General features: G+C 44.6%; 1 protein-coding gene across 4 annotated transcripts; it reads left to right on the top strand.

Moving 5' to 3' along the window:
- Nucleotides 1–381: 381 nt before the first annotated feature.
- ZNF621 (zinc finger protein 621) lies at nucleotides 382–25,183 on the top strand. Of its 4 annotated transcripts, none has more exons than XM_019807383.2 (5): nucleotides 382–416; nucleotides 2,068–2,153; nucleotides 15,527–15,653; nucleotides 16,229–16,333; nucleotides 17,959–25,183. In XM_019807383.2, exons 1-5 carry the CDS (start codon nucleotides 410–412, stop codon nucleotides 19,017–19,019), a joined length of 1,386 nt encoding a protein of 461 aa, XP_019662942.1. In that variant the 5' UTR covers nucleotides 382–409; the 3' UTR covers nucleotides 19,020–25,183. The 4 variants fall into 4 exon arrangements, with proteins under 4 accessions (XP_019662942.1, XP_034518082.1, XP_034518083.1 ...); XM_034662191.1 differs by lacking the exon at nucleotides 382–416 and adding an exon at nucleotides 1,210–1,356; XM_034662190.1 differs by lacking the exon at nucleotides 382–416 and adding an exon at nucleotides 1,240–1,924.
- The last annotated feature ends 31 nt before the right edge of the window (nucleotides 25,184–25,214 follow it).

Raw genomic sequence — 25,214 nt, 5'->3', positions numbered from 1 at the left:
AAAAAAAAGTCTGTTCGCGTTGGCAACCACGTTGGCAACCAATCACTGGAACTCGGCGACCCAGTGATTTTTCATAGGCTTGGTCGCTAGATTGAGGGCACTGATTGGCTGGGTTTCGAGTGTTTGTCACTGATTGGCTGATTTCAGGGGTGTTTGCTACTGATTGGCTCATATTCAGAAGCTTGGGCTGCCATTGATTTGCTAACTTTCAGAAGCAAATTGAGATCACCTAAGTGAAGCTGTCGCTTTATTGGCTGATTTGAACATGTGTACTGACCCAAAGTTATGCAAATTAAAGGCAATTACTTGAATATGAAAAACAGGTAACTTTAATCTGTTAATTCTGTTTTAACTTCACACAGCCAAACCTGCAGGAGAGACTGTTCAGGGATTATCCAGATCTTTATTTATGGAAGGTATGATTTTTTTTTTTTTCAGCCAGTATTGACATTGAAATTATTTAAGTGCCAGTTACCGGGTGGAAAAATAGCTCTAAACTACAGATTTGTTGGTAAATTTATTGGGAAAAGCTAAGCAGGGGACATTTAAGTCAATACAGAACAAAATCATCTAACGTAGGACATGTCCTGTATATACAGGATGCCTGGCAACTTTAATTACCATTATTTTGGTAGCTAAATGAGTCTGTCCCAATAGGCACTCCAGCACGAGCAGGTCCTAGGAAGGGAGACAGCTTGGGGTGCCTGGGTGGCTCAGTCGTTAAGCGTCTGCCTTCGGCTCAGGGCTGATCCCAGAGTCCTAGGATTGAGCCCCATATCGGGCTCCTCCGCTGGGACCCTGCTTCTTCCTCTTTCACTACCCCTGCCTGTGTTCCCTTTCTCGCTGGCTATCTCTCTTTCTGTCAAATAAATTAAAAAAAAAAAAAAAGGAGACAATTTTACACGGGCGGATGTTAACAGTTTTCCTCTGGGCGGCCCAGCCTGGGACCCAAGGATGGCTTGGGCCTCCAAGAGGTGAAACACGAGGAGCTATTCTGCCCACACCAGCACGGCTCGGTGACCCTCGGAATAAAGGCGACTGACCGCTGACGCGCATTTCGTTAACCGGAGCCCCACCTGGGTCTAGAGGCTGCACCAGAGCCAGGAGGCTGCAACTGCGGCAGCTGAGGGCGGAGGAGGTACCACACGCCGGCAGCGGCCACCCCACAACCCCGCCTCTTCCGCGCGGCGGGCCGAGTCACGTGGGCCGGGCTGCGGGGACCACAGAGATGAGCTGCCTCCGTGCAGCCTAGAGGGGCGTTGGGCGCTCTCGCTCGCTTCCGCATCGGCTTTCCTCTACCAGCTTTTCGGTGTTCGGAGAGGGAGAGCGTGGGTTCCAGCGAGTTCTACGTGCAAGGTCCGCCCGGCGTCGGCTTCCTCGCTTTCCCTGGCGGATTGTCAGCGCCCCCCTCCCCTGAACGCGGGCCCAGTGTCGACTCACCCCCCGCCTGACTCGGAGCTCGGTCGCTTGGGCCTCACAGAAGCCGCCCGAGGTGGTTGCGCGGGCCTTCTAGAGCCCAGGTCCAGCAGGGATCCCTGCTCGCCGAGGCGTGATCCTCTTTTCTGTCCTAAAGAACTTGGCCCAGCAGCTTCCCGCGCCCACTACCGACGTTTCTGTTTGGGGTCTCTGATTCTCTGGGTGGAGATCCAGGTCGGGTCTCCGGTCAGCATCACCCACTGGAACACAGAGTATTTTACTGTTAATCCCGCATCTTGCCATCTCTGTCCCTCCTTTCCATTGGCCCAGTTTTGGGGTCAACGTCATGGTTCCTGTAAGCGCGCTTTTAGGTTCAGACCCAACATTGTAGGGATAGGATTCGTCTTGGATCCCTCAGTCCGCCTCGTGTGAATGGGCTCAGGAACACCCTTGCACTGAGCAGGCAGATGGAAGATTGTCTTGAGGACCAGGCAGAGCAGATCATGAGGTTGTTGGGGCCATCATTCACGGCGGAGGGGGGTTTGAGAGAGTCTCCGACCAGTGCTGGAAATGAGGAGACTGGGAAGGCTATAGGTGGCTGTGGGTGTTGTAGGACAGGGTGCATTGCGCTCATGGCTCTTCTTCTCTTAGCTCCCAAGGTTCTTGCTTTTCCAAATCAAGAAGACAGTGCACGAAGCCAGGGGACATCAGCCATGCTTCAAACATCTTGGTCTCAGGTGAGCTGAGCTTCCTTTTAGTCTTTTAAAAGTAAGTTAGCTATCAGATAATCAGGAAAGGACCGAGAAGGCCTGACTTGGCTAGGCTCTGATTTCTCCCTAAAGTTTCTCTCTACAGGTGTGGCTATAAATAGTGGTGGAGGAAGAGAAAGAGTTGTGTGTATGAGAATGATGAGTGTGGATGTGTAGGTTTAAGTGGGAAAAGAGGCACCCAAGGTAAGAAATTCTCTCCGGATGTGGAAATCCACATCACGTTCTTCGAATAAAAGTAGACTACTGAGATCAAAGAAATTCTGTATCGAAGAAACTGTTCCACCAATTGTAGAGGTATCCCATGGAGACCAGCATTGTCCTTTCCCTATGCACTTTGTAAGTGCTAGGTACATAGTACTGGATAATGCAGACAAGTTTCCTTTTCTCATGGAAGGTACTTTCCTTTTCTCATGGAAGGTACCTTTAGCAAAGTAGTCTGTAAACAAACTAGTAGGTTAATTACATGCTAAAGTACATGCTTCTCAAAAGCCTGGTCTGCAGGTGGGCAGCATCCATATCACCTGGGAGGTCATTAGCATTGCAAATTCTTGGGCCCTACCCTAGACCCAGAATCAGACTGGGGAGGAGGGTGAGTGGGGCCAGGAATCTGTTTTAACAAGCTCTTCAGGTGATTTTATTTTTAAGATTTTATTTATTTGAGAGAGAGAGAGGGCGAGAGAGCACGAGCAGGGGGAGGGGCAGAGGGAGAAGCAGCTCCCCCACTGAGCAGGGAGCCTGCGGTGGGGCTCAATCCCAGGAGCCCCAGACGATGACCTGAGCCAAAAGGCAAACGCCTAACCGACTGAGCTGCCCAGGTACCCCTCTTCAGATGATTCTTTTTTTTTTTTTAAGATTTTTTTTTTTTTAATTATTTATTCGACAGAGATAGAGACAGCCAGCGAGAGAGGGAACACAAGCAGGGGGAGAGGGAGATGAAGAAGCAGGCTCATAGCAGAGGAGCCTGACTTGGGGCTCAATCCCATAACGCCGGGATCACGCCCTGAGCCGAAGGCAGACGCTTAACCGCTGTGCCACCCAGGTGCCCCTCTTCAGGTGATTCTTTTTTTTTTTTTTTTTAATTTTATTTTATTATGTTATGTTAATCACCATACAGTACATCCCCAGATTCCGATGTAAAGTTTGATGCTTCATTAGTTGCGTATAACACCCAGTGCACCATGCAATACGTGCCCTCCTTACTACCCATCACCAGTCTATCCCATTCCCCCACCCCCTCCCCTCTGAAGTCTTCAGTTTGTTTCTCATAGTCCATAGTCTCTCATGTTTCATTCCCCCTTCTGATTACCCCCCCTTTCTTTATCCCTTTCTTCCCCTACCGATCATCCTAGTTCTTATGTTCCATAGATGAGAGAAATCATATGATAATTGTCTTTCTCTGCTTGACTTATTTCACTTAGCATTATCTCCTCCAGTGCCGTCCATGTTGCAGCAAATGTTGAGAATTCGTTCTTTCTGATAGCTGAGTAATATTCCATTGTATATATGGACCACAGCTTCTTAATCCAGTCATCTGTTGAAGGGCATCTCGGCTCCTTCCATGATTTGGCTATTGTGGACAATGCAGCTATGAACATTGGGGTGCATATGGCCCTTCTCTTTACTACGTCTGTATCTTTGGGGTAAACACCCAGTAGTGCAATGGCTGGGTCATAGGGTAGTTCAATTTTTAACTTTTTAAGGGACCTCCACACTGTTTTCCAGAGTGGCTGTACCAACTTGCATTCCCACCAACAATGTAGGAGGGATCCCCTTTCTCCACATCCTCTCCAACAATTGTTGTTTCTTGCCTTGTCTATCTTTGCCATTCTAACTGGCGTAAGGTGGTATCTCAGTGTGGTTTTGATTTGAATTTCCCTGATGGCTAATGATTTTGAACATTTTTTCATGTGTCTGTTAGCCATTTGTATGTCTTCATTGGAAAAGTGTCTGTTCATATCTTCTGCCCATTTTATGATTTGTTTATTTGTTTCTCGTGTATTGAGTTTGAGAAGTTCTTTGTAGATCTTGGATACCAGTCCTTTATCTGTGGTGTCCTTTGCAAATATATTCTCCCATTCCGTGGGCTGTCTCTTAGTTTTTTTGACTGTTTCCTTGGCTGTGCAGAAGCTCTTTATCCTGATAAAGTCCCATAAGTTCATTTTATCTTTTATTTCTCTTGCCTTTGGAGATGTGTCGTGAAAAAGGTTGCTCTGGCCGATGTCATAGAAGTTGTTGCCTATGTTCTCCTCTAGAATTTTGATGGATTCCTGTCTCACATTGAGGTCTTTCATCCATTTGGAGTTTATTTTTGTGTATGGTGTGAGAGAGTGGTCAAGTTTCATTCTTTTGCATGTAGCTGTCCAATTTTCCCAGCACCATTTATTGAAGAGACTGTCTTTTTTCCACCGGATGTTTTTTCCTGCTTTATCAAAGATTAGTTGCCCAAAGAGCCGAGGGTCCATTTCTGGGTTCTCTATTCTGTTCCATTGGTCGATGTGTCTGTTTTTGTGCCAGTACCATGCTGTCTTTGTGATCACAGCTTTGTAGTACAGCTCGAAATCCGGCATTGTGATGCCCCCAGCTTTGTTTTTCCTTTTCAACAGTTCCTTGGAGATTCGGGGCCTTTTCTGGTTCCATACAAATTTAAGGACTATTTGTTCCAGTTCTTTGAAAAATGTCCTCGGTATTTTGATCGGGATAGCATTGAAAGTGTAGATTGCTCTGGGTAGTATGGACATTTTAACTATGTTAATTCTTCCAATCCATGAGCATGGAATATTTTTCCATCTTTTTATGTCTTCCTCAATATCTTTCAAAAGTGATCTATAGTTTCTAGCATATAGGTCCTTTACGTCTCTGGTTAAGTTAATTCCAAGGTAACGCATGGTTTTTGGTGTTATTGTAAATGGGATGGATTCCCTAATTTCTCTTTCTTCAGTCTCGTTATTCGTGTATAGAAATGCAACTGATTTCTGGGCATTGATTTTGTATCCTGCCACCTTACTGAATTGTTCTATAACTTCTAATAGTTTGGGAGTGGATTCCTTTGGGTTTTCCATATAGAGTATCATGTCATCTGCAAAGAGAGACAGTTTGACTTCTTCTTTGCCGATTTGGATACCTTTGATCCCTTTTTGTCTTCTGATTGCTGTTGCAAGGACTTCTAGTACTATGTTGAATAATAGTGGCGAGAGTGGGCATCCTTGTCGTGTTCCTGATCTTAAGGGAAAGGCTTCCAGCTTTTCCCCATTGAGAATAATGCTTGCAGTAGGCTTTTCATAGATGGCTTTTATGAGATTGAGAAATGTACCCTCTATTCCTACACTCTGAAGGGTTTTAATCAGGAAAGGATGCTGTATTTTGTCAAATGCTTTTTCTGCATCAATTGAGAGGATCATATGGTTCTTGAGTCTTTTCTTGTTGATATGATGTATCACATTGATTGATTTGCGAGTGTTGAACCATGCTTGCATCCCAGGTATGAATCCCACTTGGTCATGATGGATAATCCTTTTAATGTACTGTTGGATTCTATTAGCAAGGATCTTGTTGAGGATTTTGGCATCCATATTCATTAGAGAAATCGGTCTGTAATTCTCCTTTTTGAGGGGGTCTTTGCCTGGTTTGGGGATCAAGGTAATATTAGCCTCATAGAATGAGTTTGGTAGCTTTCCTTCTGTTTCTATTTTTTGAAATAGCTTTAGGAGAATAGGTATTATTTCTTCTTTGAATGTTTGGTAGAATTCCCCAGGAAAACCGTCTGGGCCTGGAGTTTTATTATTTGGAAGGTTGTTTATCACTGACTCAATTTCTTCATAGTTAATTGGCCTATTTAAGAAATCTATTTCTTCCTGTTTCAGTCTTGGTAGTTTATAGGTTTCCAGGAAGGCCTCCATCTCTTCCAGATTGTTTAGTTTTTTGGCATATAGCTGTTGATAAAAGTTTCTAATAATCCTTGCAATTTCAATGGTGCTGGTCGTGACCTCTCCCTTTTCAGTCATAATTTTAATAATCTCAGTCCTTTCTCTTTGTTTTTGGACAAGTTTTGCCAGTGGTCTATCAATTTTATGGATTCTCTCAAAGAACCAGCTTCTAGTCCTGTTGATCTGCTCTACTGTGGTTCTGGTCTCTAATTCATTGATTTCTGCTCTAATCTTGGTCAACTCCTTCCTTGTCAGTGGGTTAGGCCTGTCCCTCTGTTGCTGTTCCAGTTTCTTGAGGTGAGAATATAGAAACTGCATTTTAGATTTTTCTATTCTTTTGAGTGAGGCTTGGATGGCTATGTATTTCCCCCTTAGGACTGCCTTTGCAGTATCCCATAGGTTTTGGACCGTTGTGTATTCATTCTCGTTGGTCTCCATAAATTGTTTAATTTGTTTTTTGATTTCCTGGTTTATCGAGTCATTCTTGAGCAGGATGGTTCTTAGCCTCCAAGTGTTTGAGTTTCTTCCAGGTTTTTCCTTGTGGTTGAGTTCCAATTTCAGAGCGTTGTGGTCTGAGAATATGCAGGGGATAATTTCAATCTTTTGGTATTGGCTGAGACCTGTTTTGTGTCCCAGAGCATGATCTATTCTTGAGAATGTTCCATGGGCATTTGAATAGAATGAGTATTCTTTGGTTCTGGGGTGTAGTGTTCTATATATATCTATGAGGTCCAACTCGTCGAGTATGGCATTCAAAGCCTTTGATTCTTTGCTTAGTTTTTGCCAGGGTGTTCTGTCTATTTCTGATAGTGGGGTGTTGAGGTCCCCTACTATTACTGTGTTCTTATCTATATGTCTCTTTATTTTGGTTAAGAGTTGGCTTGTGTATCTTGCTGCTCCCCTGTTGGGGGCATATATATTAATAATTGTCATATCCACTTGTTGAATACTTCCTTTAAGAATAATATAGTGCCCTTCTGTATCTCTCTCTATGGCCTCTAGTTTAAAATCCAGTCTATCTGATGAGAATTGCTACTCCAGCTTTCTTTTGAGGTCCATTTGCGTGGAAGATGGTACTCTCTTCAGGTGATTCTTATGCCCATACCTTTTCAAATCTGAGAAGCCTTGAAGAAACTCCCTCTCAAGGTAGTGGTCAGGGAAGCCCTCATGGAGGTAGTAACATGGGGTTGAGATCCCAAGAATGAGCTAGAAACAGTTTTGGGAAGCACTGAAGAGAGAGCTGAAAAAGAGCTTTTCAGAGAGAAGGATGGCAAATGCAGAGGTCCTCCAGTCGGGGAGAAAGATTTGTGCTGTAGAAACAGGGAGAGGTCAGAGAAAGTAGTTCACTGTGAGGTGGGAGAAGTAGGCACATGTCTTGTAGGACACTGTAAAGACTTTGAGTTCTATTCCGAGTTCGGTGGGAAGGCCCTGAAGGATTATTAAGCAGGGTAGGTGACGTGGTTGGTTATATGTATTAAAAAGACTTTCCAGCAGACTTTGGCTGGCTCAGTCCGTAGAACATGTGACTCTTGATCTCAGCGTTGTGAGCTCAAGCCCTGTGGCCGCAAGTTGGGTGTAGAGATTAAAAAAAAAAAAAAGAAAAAAAAAGAAGAAAGATTTTTCTAGCCTCAGTGGTGAGTTGATTTAGAAGGTTTTGAGTCAGAAGCATATTGTAGTCCAGATAAGAGATAAATGTTGTCCTTTTTTTTTTTTAAAGGCTTTATTTTCAGAGAAGTTTGGGTTCATAATAAAATGGAATAGAAAGCGCAGTGTTTCCATACATACCCTGCCTCCATCCATGCATAGCCTTCCCCCTTATCTTTTATTTTTTAAATTTTTATTAAGTAAACTCTCCCCCCAACATGGGGCTTAAACTCCTGAACCGGAGATCAGGAGTCACATGCTCTACAGACTAGCCAGCCAGGCACCCCTAAAATTTTTTTAAATTTGAGTGTATTTGACACATAGTGTTACATTAGTTGAAGTGTAACATAGTGATTTGATAAGTTTATACATTATGCTACTCCCACCATAAGCATGATTACCATCTTTCACCCTGTAACACTGTTACGATGTCATTCACTATATTCCTTATGCTGTACCTTTTATTTCTATGATTTATTCATCCCATAACTGGAAGCCTGTTTCCCTCTCCCCTTCATCCATTTTACTCATTCTCCCCCACTCCCTGTAACCATCAGTTCTCTGTATTTACCGATCCGATTCTGCTATTTGTTTATTCTTTTTTAGATTCCACATATGAATGAAATTATATGGTGTTTGTCTTTCCCAGTCTGACTTATTTCATTAGCATTAGTACCCTTTAGGTCCATCCATGTTGTTACAAATGACATCTCTGGGTACCTGGGTGGCTCAGTTGGTTAAGCATCTGCCTTTGGTTCAGGTCATGATCTCAGGGTCCTGGGATCGAGCCCTGACTTGGGCTCTCTGCTCAGCAAGGAGTCTGCTTCTCCCTCTCCCTCTCCCCTTCACTTGTGCTCGTGCTCTCTCTCTCTCCCTCAAATAAATAAATAAAATCTTAAAAACCAAAACCAAAAACCAAACAACCAAACAAAAATCAATCTCATCCTTTTTTATGGCTGCAGAATATTTCTGTGTGTGCATGTGTGTTTGTGAGTGTATCTCACATCTTCCATATCCATTTGTCTATTGATGGATGGTTAGGTTGAATCCATATCATGGCTATTTAATGCTGCATTAAACATAGGGACACATATATCTTTTTGAATTTGTGTTTCTGTTTTCTTTGGGTGAATACCCAGTAGTGGAATTATTGGATCACGTGGTATTCTGTTTTTAATTTTTTGAGGAACTTCCATGTTTTCTGCAGTGGCTGCAGCAGTTTACATTCCCACCAACAGTGTGCTTGTGTTCCCTTTTCTCCACATCCTCACCCACATGTGTTACTGTCTTTTTTATTTTAGCCATTCTGACAAGTGTGAGGTGATACCTCATTGTAGTTTTGATTTGCATTTCCCGGATGATGAGTGATGTTGAGCATCTTTTCTTATGTGTCTTTTGGCCATCTGTAGGTCTTTGGAGAAATGTCTATTCAAGTCCTCTGCCCGGTTTTTAATCAGATTTTTTTGTTTTTTTGTTTTTTTTTTGGTGTTGAGTTGTATAAGTTCTTTATATATTTTGGATATTAACTCCTTACTGAATATATTATTTGTAAACATTTTCTCCCATTCAGTAGGTTGTCTTTTTGTTTTGTTGATGGTTTCCTTTGCTGTGCAAAAGCTTTTTACTTTGGTGTAGTTCCAATAGTTTAGTTTTGCTTTTGTTTTCCTTGCCTTAGAGGACACATCTAGAAAAATGTTGCTGTGGCTGATGTCAGAGAAATTACTGTGTTCTCTCCAAGGATTTTTATGGTTTCAGGTCTCACTTTTAGGTCTTTAATCTATTTTGAGTTTATTTCTGTGTATGCTTTAAGAAAGCGTTCCAGTTTTAATCTTTCGCATGTAGCTGTCCAGTTTTCTCAGCATCATTTATTGAAGAGACTGTCTTTTCCCCATTGTATATCCCTTGCCACAGATTAATTGACCATATAAGTGTGGATTTATTTCTGGACTCTCTTTCTTTTCCATTGATCTGTGTGTCTATTTTGTGCCAGTACCATACTGTTTTGATTACTACAACTTAGTAGTATATCTTGAAATATGGAATTGTAATACCTCCAGCTTTGTTTTTCTTTCTCAAGATTGCTTTGGTTATTCTTAACCTTCCCCATAATCAACATCCCCCACCAGAGTTGTACTTTTGTTAACTGTTGGTGAACCTACATTGACATATCATGATCACCCAAAGTCTGTGGTTTACATTAGGGTTCATTCTTCATGTTGAACATTCTGTGGGTTACAAATGTATAATGACATGTATCCATCATTATAGAATCATACAGAGTATTATAGTATCATACATGGTGTTTTCATGGTCCTAAAAATCCTTTGTGCTGTACCTATTCATCCCTATCTCCCTCTCAACCATCGATTTTTTTTTTTTTTTTTTTTAGCTGCCTTCATAGTGTTGCTACGTAGTTGGAATCGTACAGTATGTAGCTTTTTCACATTGGTTTCTTTCACTTGGTTATATGCATCTTATAGCTTGATAGCATAATTCTTTTTAGCGCTGAATAACATTCAGCGCTGAATGTACAACAGTTTATCCACTCAACTCTATTAAAGGACATCTTGGTTGCTTCCAAGTTTTGGCAATTATGAATAAAGCTGTTATAAACATCTGTGTGTAGGTTTTTATATGGATGTAAGTTTTCAACTCATTTAGGAAGATCCCAAGGAGCATGATTGCTGGATCATATGGTAAGAGTATGTTTAGTTTTGTAAGAAACTACCAAACTGTCTTCCAGAGTGGCTGGAGCGCCAGCGTGCCATTTTGCATTCCAGTTCGCAATAAATGAGACTTCCTGTTGCTCCACATCCTCACCAGCATTTGGTGTTTTCAGTGTTCTAGGTTTTGGCCATTCTGGTGGTATCTCAGTGTTTTAATGTACGTTTTCCTGTTGACATATGATGTAGAGTGTCTTTTCATATACCTATGTGCCATCTGTATATCTTCTTTGTGAGGTGTCTCTTCTGGTCTTTGGCACATGTTTTAATGGGGTTGTTTGTTACCTTTGAGATTTAAGAGTTCTTTGTATATTTTGGTTAAGTCCTTCATCAAATAGGTCTTTTCAACTATTTTCACCTTGTCGGTGGCTTGTTTTCTCATTTTTTTTTCAAGATTTTATTTGTCAGAGAGAGAGAGCACGCACACACAAGCAGGGGAAGTGGCAAGCAGAGGGAGAAGCAGACCCCCTGGTGAGCAGGGAGCCTGATGTAGGACTTGATTCCATCAGGGATCATGACCTGAGCCAAAAACAGATGCTTAACTGATTGAGCCACCCAGGCATCCCTTCTCATTTCCTTCCTTCCTTCCTTCCTTCCTTCCTTCCTTCCTTCCGTCCGTCCGTCCGTCCGTCTAGATTTTATTTATTTCTTTGACAGAAAGAGAGAGCACAAGCAGTGGGGAGTGGTAGAGGGAGAAGCAGGGAGCCCAACTCGAGGCTTAATCCCAGTACCTTGGGACCATGATCTGAGCCGAAGGCAGATGCTTAACCAACTGAACCACCCAGGCGCCCCCCTATTTTTCTTTTTCTTTCAGTTTTTAAAAGGAAGATGTGTTTGAAAAGTTTTATTTAGTGCAGTACACCTAAAAGGAAATCACAATACAATGAAAGATTTAAATCAAGGCCTCAAAATTTCATACAAACACCCAAGACCAAAATCTTAACATATCTTAAAATTTCCCCATTAATTTTACTTTACTTTCTTCTTCTTCTTTTTATTTTTTTAAAGATTTTTATTTATTTATTTGAGAGAGAGTGGGAGCGAGAGAGATCACAGAGGGAGAGGGAGAAGTAGACTCGCCGCTGAGCAGGGAGCCTGATGTGGGGCTGGATCCCAGGAACCTGAGATCATTACCTAAGCCAAAGGTAGATGCTTAACCTACTGAGCCACCCAGGCACCCCCTGAAGTCTTGGCTTTTCAATGTAAGGTTTAATTTCTGCTCATCTTTTCTTTCAAAACTTCTTTTCTTCAAAACATTTTGGGTAGTCTTCCACACTTACTTTTCTGGGTGACACTGTTGTTATTATTATTATTATTTATTTTTTAAAGATTTTATTAGAGTGTGCACGCATGTGTGCACAAGCAGGGGGAGCGGCAGGCAGAGGGAGAAGCAGGCTCCCTGGTATGCAAGGAGCCCAGTGTGGGACTTGATCCCAGGAACCTGGGATCATGACCTGAGCCAAAGGCAGACACTTAACCTGCTGAGCCACCCAGGCGTCCCTATTATTATTTTTAAAAGTAGACTCCACATCCACTGTGGGGCTTGAACTCATAATTCTGAATCAAGAGTCCCATGCTGTATGGACTGAGCCAGCCAGGCACCCCTCAGATGACTTTAAAGGATCTCTTTTCTCTGCAGAGATGTTCACTTTTTTGTGGGGAGTGTGGGTTTTTTTTGAATTCCTAGGCACAGTTGGACATAATTGTTTACAAATTTGATTCTTCCCACTCAGAAACACTGTTTCTCCTTTATTTATTTCCCATTGTCTTCATCTTGGTCTTGCACGTTTTTGTTAGGTCTAAGCTGTTTGCATATGAGTGACATCTGTTTTCTTCCATCTTCTTCTTCTTCTTTTTTTTTTTTTTAAGATTTTATTTTTATGTAATCTCTATACTCACCAGGGGGCCAGAACTTACAACCCTGAGATCAAGAGTCACGTGCTCTACTGACCGAGCCAGCCAGGCACCCCCCATCTTATCTTCTAATTGTTATGGTATTTAGGAAAGCTAGTGACCCCGGTTTACTTACCCTATATATAGCCAACTTAATGAGTTATTTTGTCACTTCTAAATATTTTCTATTCCCTTGGCTCTTGGATATTTTTAGGCAGATAGTTATTTCATCTGCAAGCAAAGATGTTTAGGCTCATTTCCTGCATTTATGTTCCTTTTTTAGTCTTTTGCAGAAAGGGGAATCTCCGCTTATGGTAGAAAGTACCAGCCATCAACTTGAGTGGATGTGCTCTGGCATTTTACTCAGGGTGGTATTTGCTGGTGTTTTCTGACCCTCTTAATAAGTTTAAAAAAATTTATTTATGGTCAAATCATTTTTGAAATTCATTCAGCAAATTTATATTAAGCATCTAGTATCTGCCAGGCACTGGACTGTGTATTAGTGAACCGGTTATGAACAAAACAGAGTCCTTGCCTCATGGACCTACATTCTGCTGCAGGGAGATCGATAATGAACAGTCTAATTTGTTGGACGATGAGAAAGGATGTGGAGAAATATAAGGTGAGGTACGTGGGGACCATCCATGGGAGAAAGAAAGGTATTCCGCAACCCAACTACCTTAAAGCAGTAAGTTTTCCTTTTTCCAGACTCCAGAACCCTGGGGATATTTGGTGGCAGGTGGGAGGGACAGTGGGGGAGGAAGAGATTGGTGGTGGCAGGCTGGGAGGAGGAGGTGGAAGTTGTGAAAGCAGCGCTGGAGACGTGAGGAAGTGAGGTCTGATTTGCTCTAAGTGGAAGTGAACTTTGGTTCACCTGTGATCCTGTGGTTGGTGTCCTCAGAGGCCTTACCGCCTTGTGGTTCTGTCTAGTGTTGGGATTTTTTTTTGGCTCCGATTATTTTGGGGGCCCTTTTGACCTCGTCATTGCCCAGTTTAAAGGCCAGCTCTTGCTTTGAGGAGTGTCCACATTTGTTCTTTTTCTTTCAGTGTCTCCTTTTGAACTGGGTTCCCTAATTGTTGTTTCAAAAGAACACCCTCATGGGGCGCCTGGGTGGCTCAGTCGGTTAAGTGTCTGACTCTAGGTTTTGGCTCAGGTTGTGATCTGAGGGTCATGAGATCGAGCTCTGCGTTGGGCTCCACACTGAACATGGAGCCTGCTTAGGATTCTCTCTTCCCCTCTGGACTTCCCTCCCGACCCCCACTCATGCTCTTTACTCTTTCTCTAAAAGAATAAAAGGGCACCCTCATAAGGATCTGAGGGTAGAGCAGCCATGAGCAGTGTGAGTGCCAGCATTTATCCTTGGGATACATTTCTTTCAGGCTTCTTCCAAGAGCAATTACAGTGGCCTTCCCTTCTCCCTGGCCCCGGTGCTGCCCCCAGGGCAAGGCTGCTACCCGGAGAGACAGTGGCACACAGAGTTAGGGACTTCGCTGAGCCCCTCTTGGCAGGTATTTTTATTTTTGGGGACTGGAGGAACGAGGGTGACTGCACAGGGTACTGAGGACTCTAGGGCAGGAGCACCAAGGTGAGAAGGCGCAGAAGTCGTGAAACTTCCTCCAGTGGAGAATCTAGTTTCTGTGGTCTCTACCCCCAACTATAGAAGCAGAGAAAGTAACCAGTGGACACTGTTAGGGATTGCTCTTGGGCCTCATGGAAGATTCAGATGCTCTGGCTCCCAGGGTGGTGTGTGAGGTTTTGGAAGAGCTGACTGACCCCCCAGTCCACACTCGGGGAGGGAGTCCCTGTGGCTTGGAGGGAGCATGGTAAAGACGGATTGACGGGTGCTGTTGGGAGTTAGGAGTTTGAGAAACTATTCTTCAAAGGTGGGACAGCATCAGGTCATGATGAGGATCAAGGGCGAGCCGTGTTTTAGGGGAAGCTCGTGAGCATGGTTTGGGAGGCAGCTTGGTGTGTGGGAAGAGCCCAGGTTTGCTGTTTGATGGATCTGGGCTGAAATCCCAGCTCAACCAGTTCCTGTCTGTGTGGTCTTGGGCAAAGTAATTAATCTTTCTGAACCTTAGTTTCATCATGTGAAAATGGGAGTAATAATTCCTACATCCTATATATGTTTTAAGATTAAAGGAAATACAGGGGCGCCTGGGTGGCTCAGTCAGTTAAGCATCCAACTCCTGATTTCAGCTCAGGTCATGATCTCAGGGTCCTGTGCTTAGCAGGGAGTCAGCCTGAGATTCTGTCTCTCCCCCTCTGCCCCTCCTGCTTGTGTGTGCTCGTGCGTGTGTGCACGCACTCTCTCTCAAATAAACAAGCAAATAAATCATAAAAAAAATTAAACGAAATACATGTCCTAAAGGTACCCACCTAAGAACTTGGTGCCTAGGGTCTTAATTAACAAGTATGAATTCCCTTGTGCTTGGGAACATGGATGTCTCCAGGGGAAGGCAGAGAGGGGCCCATTTTGGCAGGTGGGATGGGAGTTCAAGACTGGGGGATAATCCGTGTCCAGAGAGAGGAAATCCCAGGTTTTCTTTGAAGATAGGTGGTTCAGAGAAAAGGCCAGAACAGGCAGGCTGCAGGTTTCCTTCAGGAGAGTTTTCTGATAAGGTAAGAAGCTATAAAAAGAAATTTGCAGAATGCTGGGAATATCTTTAAGGAGTGGCTCCTCTGCATTAGTGGAAGTGTTGGGGAAGACCAGGGAGACGCTGGGTGCAGGGAACAAACAGGGTGTGCGTGTGTACTCTGGATGGGTGGAGACAGAGTGAGTGGCAGCAGCCTGCAGCAGCTGGTGAATAGAAAACAGGGTGACAGTATTGTGGTGTACAAAAGGGCAGGAAGGGCCAGAGGGTGCATGGGGGTTGATGCAGTAACCAGGCAGAGAGCCCCAACTGGCAGGCTGTGAGGTAGAGATGACAGTTTGGGGCCTCAGAGCCGTGCAGATGGGAGAGTGTTGGGGTTCTCCATTTGGAAGCGGGAACATTGGCTGAGGGCTTGCCCCTTTGGCGTGCTGGGTGCTCTTCTCTCTAGAGCAAACCTTCCAGGAGGCTCAGAGTTGCAGACCCTGGCAGGTCCCCCTCTTCCCTGCAGCTCAGACCTCTCTCCTGCCCTCACTTAGAGCTTGAGCTGAGCCTGTTGTTTCAGGAGCCAGTGACTTTTGAGGACGTGGCTGTGTACTTCACCCAGAACCAGTGGGCCAAACTGGACCCCACGCAGAGGGCCCTGTACCGGGAGGTGATGCTGGAGAATTATGCGAATGTGGCTTCCCTAGGTAAGGACTCTCTCCGTGGTCCTATGTGAGAGTTTGACATCTTCCTCAGATGTTTTGGGGCTTCTAGAAGTCCTTAGGTTTGATGACTCCAGTGGTTAGTTCTACAGTCACCAGCCTCTGGATGTGCTGAGTGAGGAAATCCCTGGTTCCCTCAGGTTTTGAAATCAAACTTCCCTATGACCCAGGGAAGGGTGTGGTTCTGGGCCCTGAGGGAGAGGATGCTCCCTGGTGCCTTCCGTGAACCCTTTGTTCCTCCATGCTGCCAGTGTTCTGGAGATGTTGGTCCCCCGCAGGATATCTACCTGTGTTCTTCCTGAGGGCATTTCTTTCTTTAGGTCAGGGTGAGATTGCAGTTTCTTCCTGAGGAGAATGTCTGTCTCCTTGGCCTTGCCTTGGAGCATAGTTTGGAGCTCTTCCTCAGAACCCTTTGATAGCTCACCTGGTCTTTGGATTTCATCCCATCCCTCCTTCCCTCCCTCCCCCTGTCAGCCTGTTGTGAGGTGGGCCGAGTGAAATCTCAGGAAAGCTCTGGAAGTCTTCCCTCAACTTGTTTTTCCTTTTTCTTGCTGGAGTAGCATTTCCATTCCCCAAACCTGATCTGGTGTCCCAGCTGGAGAGAGGGGAAGTGCCATGGGGCCCAGATCCCTGGGAAGCAGAGGTTTTGAGAGGCATCTGTCCAGGTGAGTAAGAAAACCTAGTGGTTTCTGGTTTTGCCTTCCCAGTTTATTAGAAATGTTTCTTCTGCAGCAGAGAAGCCGTGGCTCCCTGTTGTTTATAAGGCAATACTCAGTGCACTCTATGACCTCCGCCCAGTTTCAGCCCTGAGCCTGGGAAGACCAGTCCCCAGGAGTGTGTGGCCACTCACCTCCCACAGAAAAGTTGCAACCCAGTAGTTGTTAAACCACTTCTTTTCTCACTTACCAGTGGAAATACTTAATTTTAAGCCAATTTTATGCAAAGAAGTGGGGTTTAGCCATACTCTGAGGAAAGTATGATTCTGTGAGTCAGACTGATTATTTGTGCCACAGCCATGAATTTTGTTTTTAGGCCTTCAGCAATGAAATAAATGCCTTTAATTTGCCTTTTTAGTGTTGAAGTCACCTGAAAGTTCTATATACCAGAGTCTTTAGCTCTACATTATATTTGTCTTATATACAGCTGTAGAGGGAGAGGCAGGGACTGTTCCCCCACCACTGCACCCAGCACACACACACACACACACACACACACGTACATACATACATACACGTGCACATACACACCAATACACATGAGCACACATGAAAAGATGTGTACACACACCCAACCCCCCCCCACACACTCTCACACACACACACACACACACACACACAACATGCACATCCTAAGATTTCCCTGAGCCTGCTCGCCAGTCCTGGGAGGTCTTGATTCCTTGGGTTTTCTTCCTTTTGGAAGAAAGTTTCCATATGTGCTGTGATTTTGTAAATTGTAGTTCTTTTAGCAGAAATATGCCAGTTCAGTTTGTGTTCCAGTTGACTTTCTGGAAGAATCTTTTGTCCCAGTAGATTATGTGGAAGAATTATTTATTTATTTTAGAGAGAGAGAATGAAAGGGAGAGGGAGAAAGAATCCTCAAGCAGACTCCATGCTGAGCGCGAAGCCTGATATGGGGTTTGATCCCGCAACCCAGAGATCAGACCTGAGTGGAAATAAGGAGTCGGACACTTAACCGACTGTGCCACTCAGGCATCCCTATGTGAAATATTTAAAAATAGGATCATTGGGTCATTGTTTAGAATTTAGTATGGTTTCCTGGCTTACAGGTGGGGATGTTGAGATGCAGTGCTTTTGAGTTTGGTTTGCAGCCTGCTAGACCCCTGCTAGTGTGAGAGCTGCCTGTCTCTTCTCTCCAGGGGCACAGATTTCCTTACCTTTGTGGGGTCTCTTTCTCTCTCTCTCTTTCACTCTCAAAAGTTTTCCATTTCTTGCTGATCATCTTATCTCTCCCATTCTGTTTTCTCTTTTTCCCCCTCCTGCCTTCTTTCCTTTCCATTCTGGAAGGTCTCATCATGCTCCTTTCACCTGCCTTAGTCCACTTCCCAGCCTTCCTCATAGGAGGCACTTCCTGCTCTGTTTCCAATGTCATCCTCCCTCCAGTTAGTAGATTATCATTTTTGTTTTTCTCTCTTATCTTCCTGTGTGGATGCCTGTAGCCACGTCATGAGTATATTTTTCAAGATCACATTCTACAAGAGAAAACAGGAGCCCTGGATCCTTTTTCCTCTCCCCGCTCAATAACTCGGAACACTTGTGGTTTCTTTGGGCAGGTGGGGGGTCCCGGATCAAGAAGGAGGAGCCAGCTGTAAAGCAGGAAGCCTCTGAGGAGCCAGAGGTGCCCAGAACGCCTGGAGGAGGGCTTCTCAGAAACGTTTCCCAGCACTTTGATTTTAAAAGCAAGGCGACCTGGCAGACTTTCAGTCTGAATCCGAATCTGATACTTCGGGGTGGAATGAAGTTCTACGAATGTAAAGAATGTGGGAAAATCTTCAGATATAACTCAAAGTTGATTCGGCACCAGATGAGTCATACTGGGGAAAAGCCCTTCAAATGTAAGGAATGTGGCAAAGCTTTTAAGTCCAGCTATGACTGTATTGTACACGAGAAGAACCACATTGGAGAAGGGCCCTATGAATGTAAGGAGTGCGGCAAGGGTTTGAGCTCCAACACAGCCTTGACTCAGCATCAGAGGATCCATACTGGAGAGAAACCATACGAATGTAAGGAGTGCGGGAAGGCCTTCCGTAGAAGCGCAGCCTATCTTCAGCATCAGAGATTGCACACTGGAGAGAAGCTCTATAAATGCAAGGAATGTTGGAAAGCTTTTGGATGTAGGTCACTTTTTATTGTCCATCAGAGAATTCATACAGGGGAGAAGCCCTACCAGTGTAAGGAGTGTGGCAAGGCCTTCACTCAGAAGATAGCTTCCATCCAGCATCAGAGAGTCCATACCGGCGAGAAGCCCTATGAGTGCAAGGTGTGTGGGAAAGCATTCAAATGGTATGGCAGTTTTGTCCAGCACCAGAAATTGCACCCTGTGGAGAAGAAGCCCGCCAAGGTTCTTGGGCCATCCCTGATGAGTCCCCCATGCCCTTCCTCAGCCTTTGCTGCCGTTCCTGTCCAGGGCCCATGCTCTGCTCCCACCATGGCCATGCCTTCACTGACCTTTCCACATGCTGTCCTCATTCCTACCTCCGGGCCTTTGTTCATGCTACTGCCTGCCCCTGGAACGCCTTCTTCACCTGTGCAAATAGTGCGCGTCTTCCAGGGCCTTCCTCCCACTGTGAAGCCGTCCCCAGTTATTCTGGCCCCTTCTCCTCACGCCTCCTGAGCTTCATCTCAGCACTTTTCTAGCTCTCAGGCCCAGCAGGTCTTCAGCCTCACTTGACTTTCATTTGTATATATTTTTTTAACTTTACATGCATTACCATTGTTTCAGCATAAACTCCATTATAATCTATATAATATTGAAAGACCGTGTTTATGTACTTTCTTCCAGCTAGAAAGTGAAACTACCTGACCTTTGCACTGGTCTCTTTCAGGCTTGAACAGTCATGGCTGTATCTGCACTGTAGGTGTGGGGGTGGGGTGCAGGTGTTAGAAGTGCTGGCAGGACACTTGGTTGCATTAGAGTGTCTGGGAGAGGGGCCTCCCCTGTGCTGGGCCATTGTGGTTAAAGCCAGGCGGCTTGGGGGAAGCTGAAGAGGCTCACAGGAACTGGCTGTGTGTGTGGGGGGAGCGCTGGAATCCGCTTCCAGCAGCAGATTCAGAAATTAATGCAGCTTGGTCAGTGGCCTAAGGTGGTCCATCAACGCAGTCGAAGTCATGTTGCCCTTGGCATGGATCATTGGGGATCTCCGGTGTCTGTGCAAAAGATCGTGTGAAATAACCAGTGAAAAACTAATGAATGCAGTGATCACAGTCATTTATGTGATTGATAGCAGTCATTTAAACGTGTGTGTGTGTGTGTTTTCCTTTAGTTTTGCTCTTGATATCTAGATGTTTCTTTTTAACTTTGGTTTCCTAAGTAAGTACACACCAAAGTATTCATCTTTGTCCCATGTGTTGTGTACATTTTTCTCAGTGGGCATTCTGGTGTCTGTTTGCAAGCATTGGCTTCTACGTTTTATGTTCTCCAGATAGCATGAATCCTAAATATGAATTTGGTGAATTATGAAAGAAATAACATCTGTGTTAAGCCAACTAGGGGGAAATCTGAATAAGTCTCCAAAATTATTTTTTTAGGAATAGAGTGAGCTGTGTGGTAGGTCAGTGGCTAAACTTCTGTGGGAGGTCAGTGAAGTGGAATTTTGGATTGCTCTTAGTTTTGACCTTGATGGGGATCTTTTACAGCTATGCAAAGGACTATGTGAAGCAATTTCTGGAAAAAGAATCTGAGTCCTGCATTATCGGCATTAATATTAAGTAACTCCTTAAACATTGATGAAGGGGGCCATACCTTTTATTCTTTTAAGTTGCTTTTGCTACCTAGATGTTTCTCCATAGCAATTCACAGAAAAACCTTTAAATTAGTGATTCTTACACTTTCCCATATGTCTGAATAACCTGGTCTGAAAAGAGTAATTTTCTGGCCTAACTCCCAGAACCTCTGATTTTGGATATCTGTGGTGACGGCTAGACATACAGTGAGAGAGAAGCTCTGGGCACAGAGTGGCTGTGGGCTGTTGGAGGTGTGTGTTGATACAGGGTTTGGGAGGGACTGCCTTCCTGCACAGTGGATCTTCAAGGCAGAGACCTCTGCAAGCAGTGTGGGTGGCATTGGTTTAGAAGAAGAGAGAAAAGCAATTAAAACATGGCTGATAGGGAATGAAGAAAAGGGGCAAAGAGATATGAGGTGGCTATGGGGCATTCTAGAGGTCTCCACTGCCAGAGGCTGGTTTGCTGGCGTTGACATTGGCTACCTTTTGCTATTTGCTTGTTGGCTGAAGTAATGAAGAAATATTTTCATATTAGAAAGTTAATTCCCCTCCAAGGAGCTCTTGGGCTAAAGCGAGCACACATTGGCTGCTACGGATGATCGGGAGCTGAGCAACAGTAAGAACAGGATGCGTCAGGGGCTGGGATGTGGCAAGAGGCCGTACTCAGAGCAGTGTTGTCAGGCTTGCGTGGATCCTTTAGAAAACTGGTTTGAAGCCTTGCAGTTCAGAAAGCCGGGGATGGTGTCTGGTGGTGGGAAACAAATTAACTACAAACTAAGGACAAGAAAACAGACCAAAAAAATCCAAAACACAGTTGGCGAAAACAAGTATACAACAGAGTTTTTGGTGAAAGTGGTGGTTGAACGTGTTAGCATTTGCCCTCCTGAAACCCCACTAAAACAGTAAAAGATTAAAAATTAAAAGGCACCAACTTACAAGGACAATGAAAATATGATGCGAAGAGCTTGGAAGCTGGAAGGCGGGTAAAGATTCTAACTTGGAACGGCCCCCAGAGCAGCCAAGCAGCCATCCTAGGTGGCAGATTTCCCACAGAGGCTTGGGAGTTGAGGATTTAGGTTTCTGTGGAAGTAGAGGATGCTGGTGGGGCTAAGAACAGGAGAATTAACTAAGTCTTTATAAAGCACTTTGATTCTCAGGTCACCTCCCCTATCCCTCTGTTCACTGGAGCAGTAAAACAGGAGTTTTGGAGATCAGGGGTACCATGCTGAATGTCAGGCCCTTCTCCCTCACCCTCCGGCCTTCTGCCCCTGCTTCTATCCAGAATGCTCTCAACTAGACTTGTGTACCTTCTCAGCTAGAAATCAGAAGAGCTTTCTTTGGGAGATTGGATGAATCAAGAGAAAAGACAAGTGATACATCTCAGATTCCTCAATGAAATGGCTCTCCAGAGATGTTCCAACTGTGCACATAGAGCTTCTTAGCAAGGCTCCCCCCTTATCTAGCCTTTTATTTTTTTAATTTTTTAAAAATTCTAAAGATTTTATTTTGAGAGAGGGTGAATGAGGGGGAGAGGCAGGGGAAGAGGGAGAGAGAGAATCCAAAGCAGACTCCCTACTGAGTGCAGAGCCCAACGTGGGCCTGGATCCCATCACCCAGAGACCACGACCTGAGCTGAAATCAAGAGTTAGGTGCTCAACTGACTGAGGCACCCAGGCACCCCTCCGTTAGCCAGCCTTTCAATGATATATTCTTAGATATAAACCGAGAGCCAAGGGTATGAAAGGCCGGAACAAGGGAAAAGTCCACTCGAAAGAGACAATGGTGGGAAGAAGAAAATTTATTCCAAGGTTAGAGAAGAGGTTCACATCTGTGAAATGATAGGCTGCTCCAAAAAAAGGAAAATTCAGAGAACAAAAAAAACCTTGAAAACTAGAAGTTGATATCAGAAATGAGACTTAGAGTAAGCACTGAAAAATAAAGGCAAGGGAATCACCTAGAAAGCATAGCAAAACAGGTGAAAGTAGCAAAACGAGGAGCAGTGTAGCTGACCTAACAGGTGTTAGAGGGGACTAGGGAAGCAAATCAAAGAAACGATGCCAGGCAATTTTCCAGAATGGAAGCCTAGGGTTCCGTGCCTTCATCAGCACGTGTTAAGTACCTTGGAATAAAGTTACCCCACCTCAGGCCTCCATGTCCCTCCTGGCAGGAATGAAGAGGGACTCCAGTCTCATACCCCAACCTACCATGCTCCAACCTCAGCCTGCCCAGCCTTCTAGTCCAGAGCCTTGGGGCAGTCTCCGCATGCGCTGGATGTTTACCTCAGTCACCACGAGGAGCCCTGACTTCCCAGGATAAACCCCGTTTCCTGCAAATTTAATCCTCCACATCTCTGCATTCCCCCTTTTGTCTTCCTTTACCGCTTCAGCTCCTGAATGACCATTCTGCTCTCTGTAATGGCCAGTCCACTAGGTAGCAGTGTCGCCTGTGTGCTTAACCTCTCAACGTGGCCTTTACCTTTGTGCTCTAATCAGAACCTGCCTGCCCCTTGAGGGTACTGCTGCCCCAGCGCCCTCTGACACGGTGGTCCCCTCTCTCACACAGTGCTGATACCAGATAGCCTCTCTTTGCTGACCATTCTGCACCCCTCCCCTTTCCTAAAAAACCACCTTTGAATCTCAGGTCATCAGGCTGTACTGCTGGGCTTCTAGGTCACACCCCTTTATTTCTGGAAGCTTTCAGTTCCTGGCCTGCTGTCACTCTCTTGAACATTATTCTTGTCACAACTCTTGGTGATTTCAATAGCTGATCCCTCCAGTACCTCGCCCTTTCATTTCCTTCATGGGCCTCCATTTTACCTCAGCCTCTCCTCTGATCAGATCTTAGACCTTGTTGCTACCAAGCACCTCTCCTCCTTTCTGACCTCAGCACTTTAAATATCTTGCCCTCTTAGCTCTTTTCATTTTTTTAGAATCCTGATGCTAACTGTCCTTCACTTCTTTGTGCCTGTGCTTTCTCCTTCGCCCAGCACGAATTCCATGCTCAGCTACTGTAACAGTCCCTTCACAGTCTTCCTTAACTCCCTCGTCATGTTCACCTGGCAAATCCCACCTCGAACTAAACGCAGTTCTTTGCCTTTTCCGTGCCTGCACCTTTGCTACTGAAAGCGATCAGGAAGACACACTACCATGCTCAACTGTTTCACCTGAAGTTCATGACCAGTAACTGCAAGTGGGCCCTCCATTCTTCCCGACAGTCATACAACATTTCTGGGTCCACGTCACTCCCCCACTGCCCTAGGCCACTATTCTGTAGCTTCTGTCTTCTTAATTCTGGGGTATCTCCTTCTCAGTCTTTGGGTTCAGCTGATGATCCTTTCTGCCCTCTGCCAGGAGAACAGGTAAGCTCCAGAGAGCCTAGGTGACATGTGGGGAAGACAAGTGGAGCCAAGTTGGGCCCAGAATTGCTGTGGCCACCTCGTCTTGCCCATCTACCTTCCAGCTTGCGGTATCTGGTTTTCCACCACCATATTCTCAATCACTAACACTAAGGACTTCCACCTCTAAGGTTCACCCCCACAGCAGCCCACTTCTGGTTCCTAATTCTGTGTGGGCCAGTCCTCGGTTGCTGACGGCAGATCCAACTCCACTAGTTTAAGTGCAAAGTGATTTGTCACATATTCCTAGTTAACTTACAGAATTTCCAAGAGGGAACCAAGGTAGAATGTCCCATAGGCAGAAGCCAAGAAAAACAACCAACAAGGACAGTACCAAATGGTTCTAGTGGAAACCCAGCTGCTGCTGGTGTCTGCTACTGGACTGTCCCCTACTCCTGTTGAAGAGAGGGATTGAACCACCAGGAGGTTTCTACATATTCTGGAGAAAAAGCAAGTACCTGCACAACTATGTTGGTAGGAGACCATAGGGCACCGTGATCTTCTGTCTTCTGCAAGGGTGCACCTGCCACTGAAGTTGGTTGTATATGTACATCTGTGTAGCAAGGGCTTCTGGGAAATACTTTTTGGATACTACCTAGGGAAATGAGCTTTATAAGGTGAAGAAGTCCTAAAATGGGGAAAGGATTTTCAGAATATTTTGGGCAGCCATAAAATATTGGATATCCATTACAGGCACAGAAGATGATTGAAATGACTGAGGGATCACTCTACTCGTGGGTGGGGAGATTGGTGCCACCAAGATTTCAACTTTTGCCAAATGAATTTATAAATTAAAAGCAATTTCAACCAAAATTGCAAAGGGGATTGTATATGGGACCTGACAAACTGATGCTTAAGTTTATATAGGAGAGCAAAGGACAAAGAACAGTGAAGACAATTTTGAAGAGCAAGGTGGAAGATTTTGTTCTTCCAGATATTAAATATCATGATCATTGAAAAGAACAAAACAAAGGAAAACTCCCCAAAATCTAAGTTATAAAAATAAATACACTGTAATATGATTTGCATAAATTAAAAAAATCTAAGCCAAAAATACGCCTTTTAGTAATATATAAATTTTATACAAAATATACATACAAAATACAAAGTTAGAAATGAGATCTACAAGCATCAGTGGCATAGGATCCTCCTTCATTTCTCTCTTACTATTTTTCTCATTTTGTCCCCAATGCCCAGAACCCAGTCCCAAATGCTGCTCACCAGTTGTCCAACACCCTTCACTGTTGCCATCTCTTTCTTGTCTGAAAACAAGTCAGATATTTTGTTTCTAAAATATCTTGAGTTAGGGGCACCTGGGTGGCTCAGTTGGTTAAGCGTCTGCCTTCTGCTCAGGTCATGATCCCAGGGGCCTGGGTTTGAGCCCCCCATTGGGTTCCTTGCTCAGCCAGGAGTCTGCTTCTCCCTCGGGCTGCCACTCCCCCTGCTTGTGCTTGCTCTCTCTCTCTCTGACAAATAAATAAAATCTTTAAAAAAAAACCTTGAGTTAATGATTCTCAAAGTATGAAATGTGGTCTTTTAATCTCTCTGTAAGTAGATCAGTACTAATATCTTACTTCATGACTGTCCAGAAGTTATGTAATTTGCTTTAAACTAAAAATCATATAATTTTAGGGGTCCCTCGGTGGCTCAGCTGGTTGAGTGTCTGACTCTTGCTTTTGGCTCAGGTCACGAT

Source organism: Ailuropoda melanoleuca, chromosome 6 (genome assembly GCF_002007445.2).
Source record: "Ailuropoda melanoleuca isolate Jingjing chromosome 6, ASM200744v2, whole genome shotgun sequence".
In the NCBI taxonomy this organism is placed as follows: domain Eukaryota; kingdom Metazoa; phylum Chordata; class Mammalia; order Carnivora; family Ursidae; genus Ailuropoda; species Ailuropoda melanoleuca.
The sequence above is the reverse complement of the archived record's forward strand: the minus strand, read 5'-3'. Positions and strand labels throughout refer to the sequence as shown.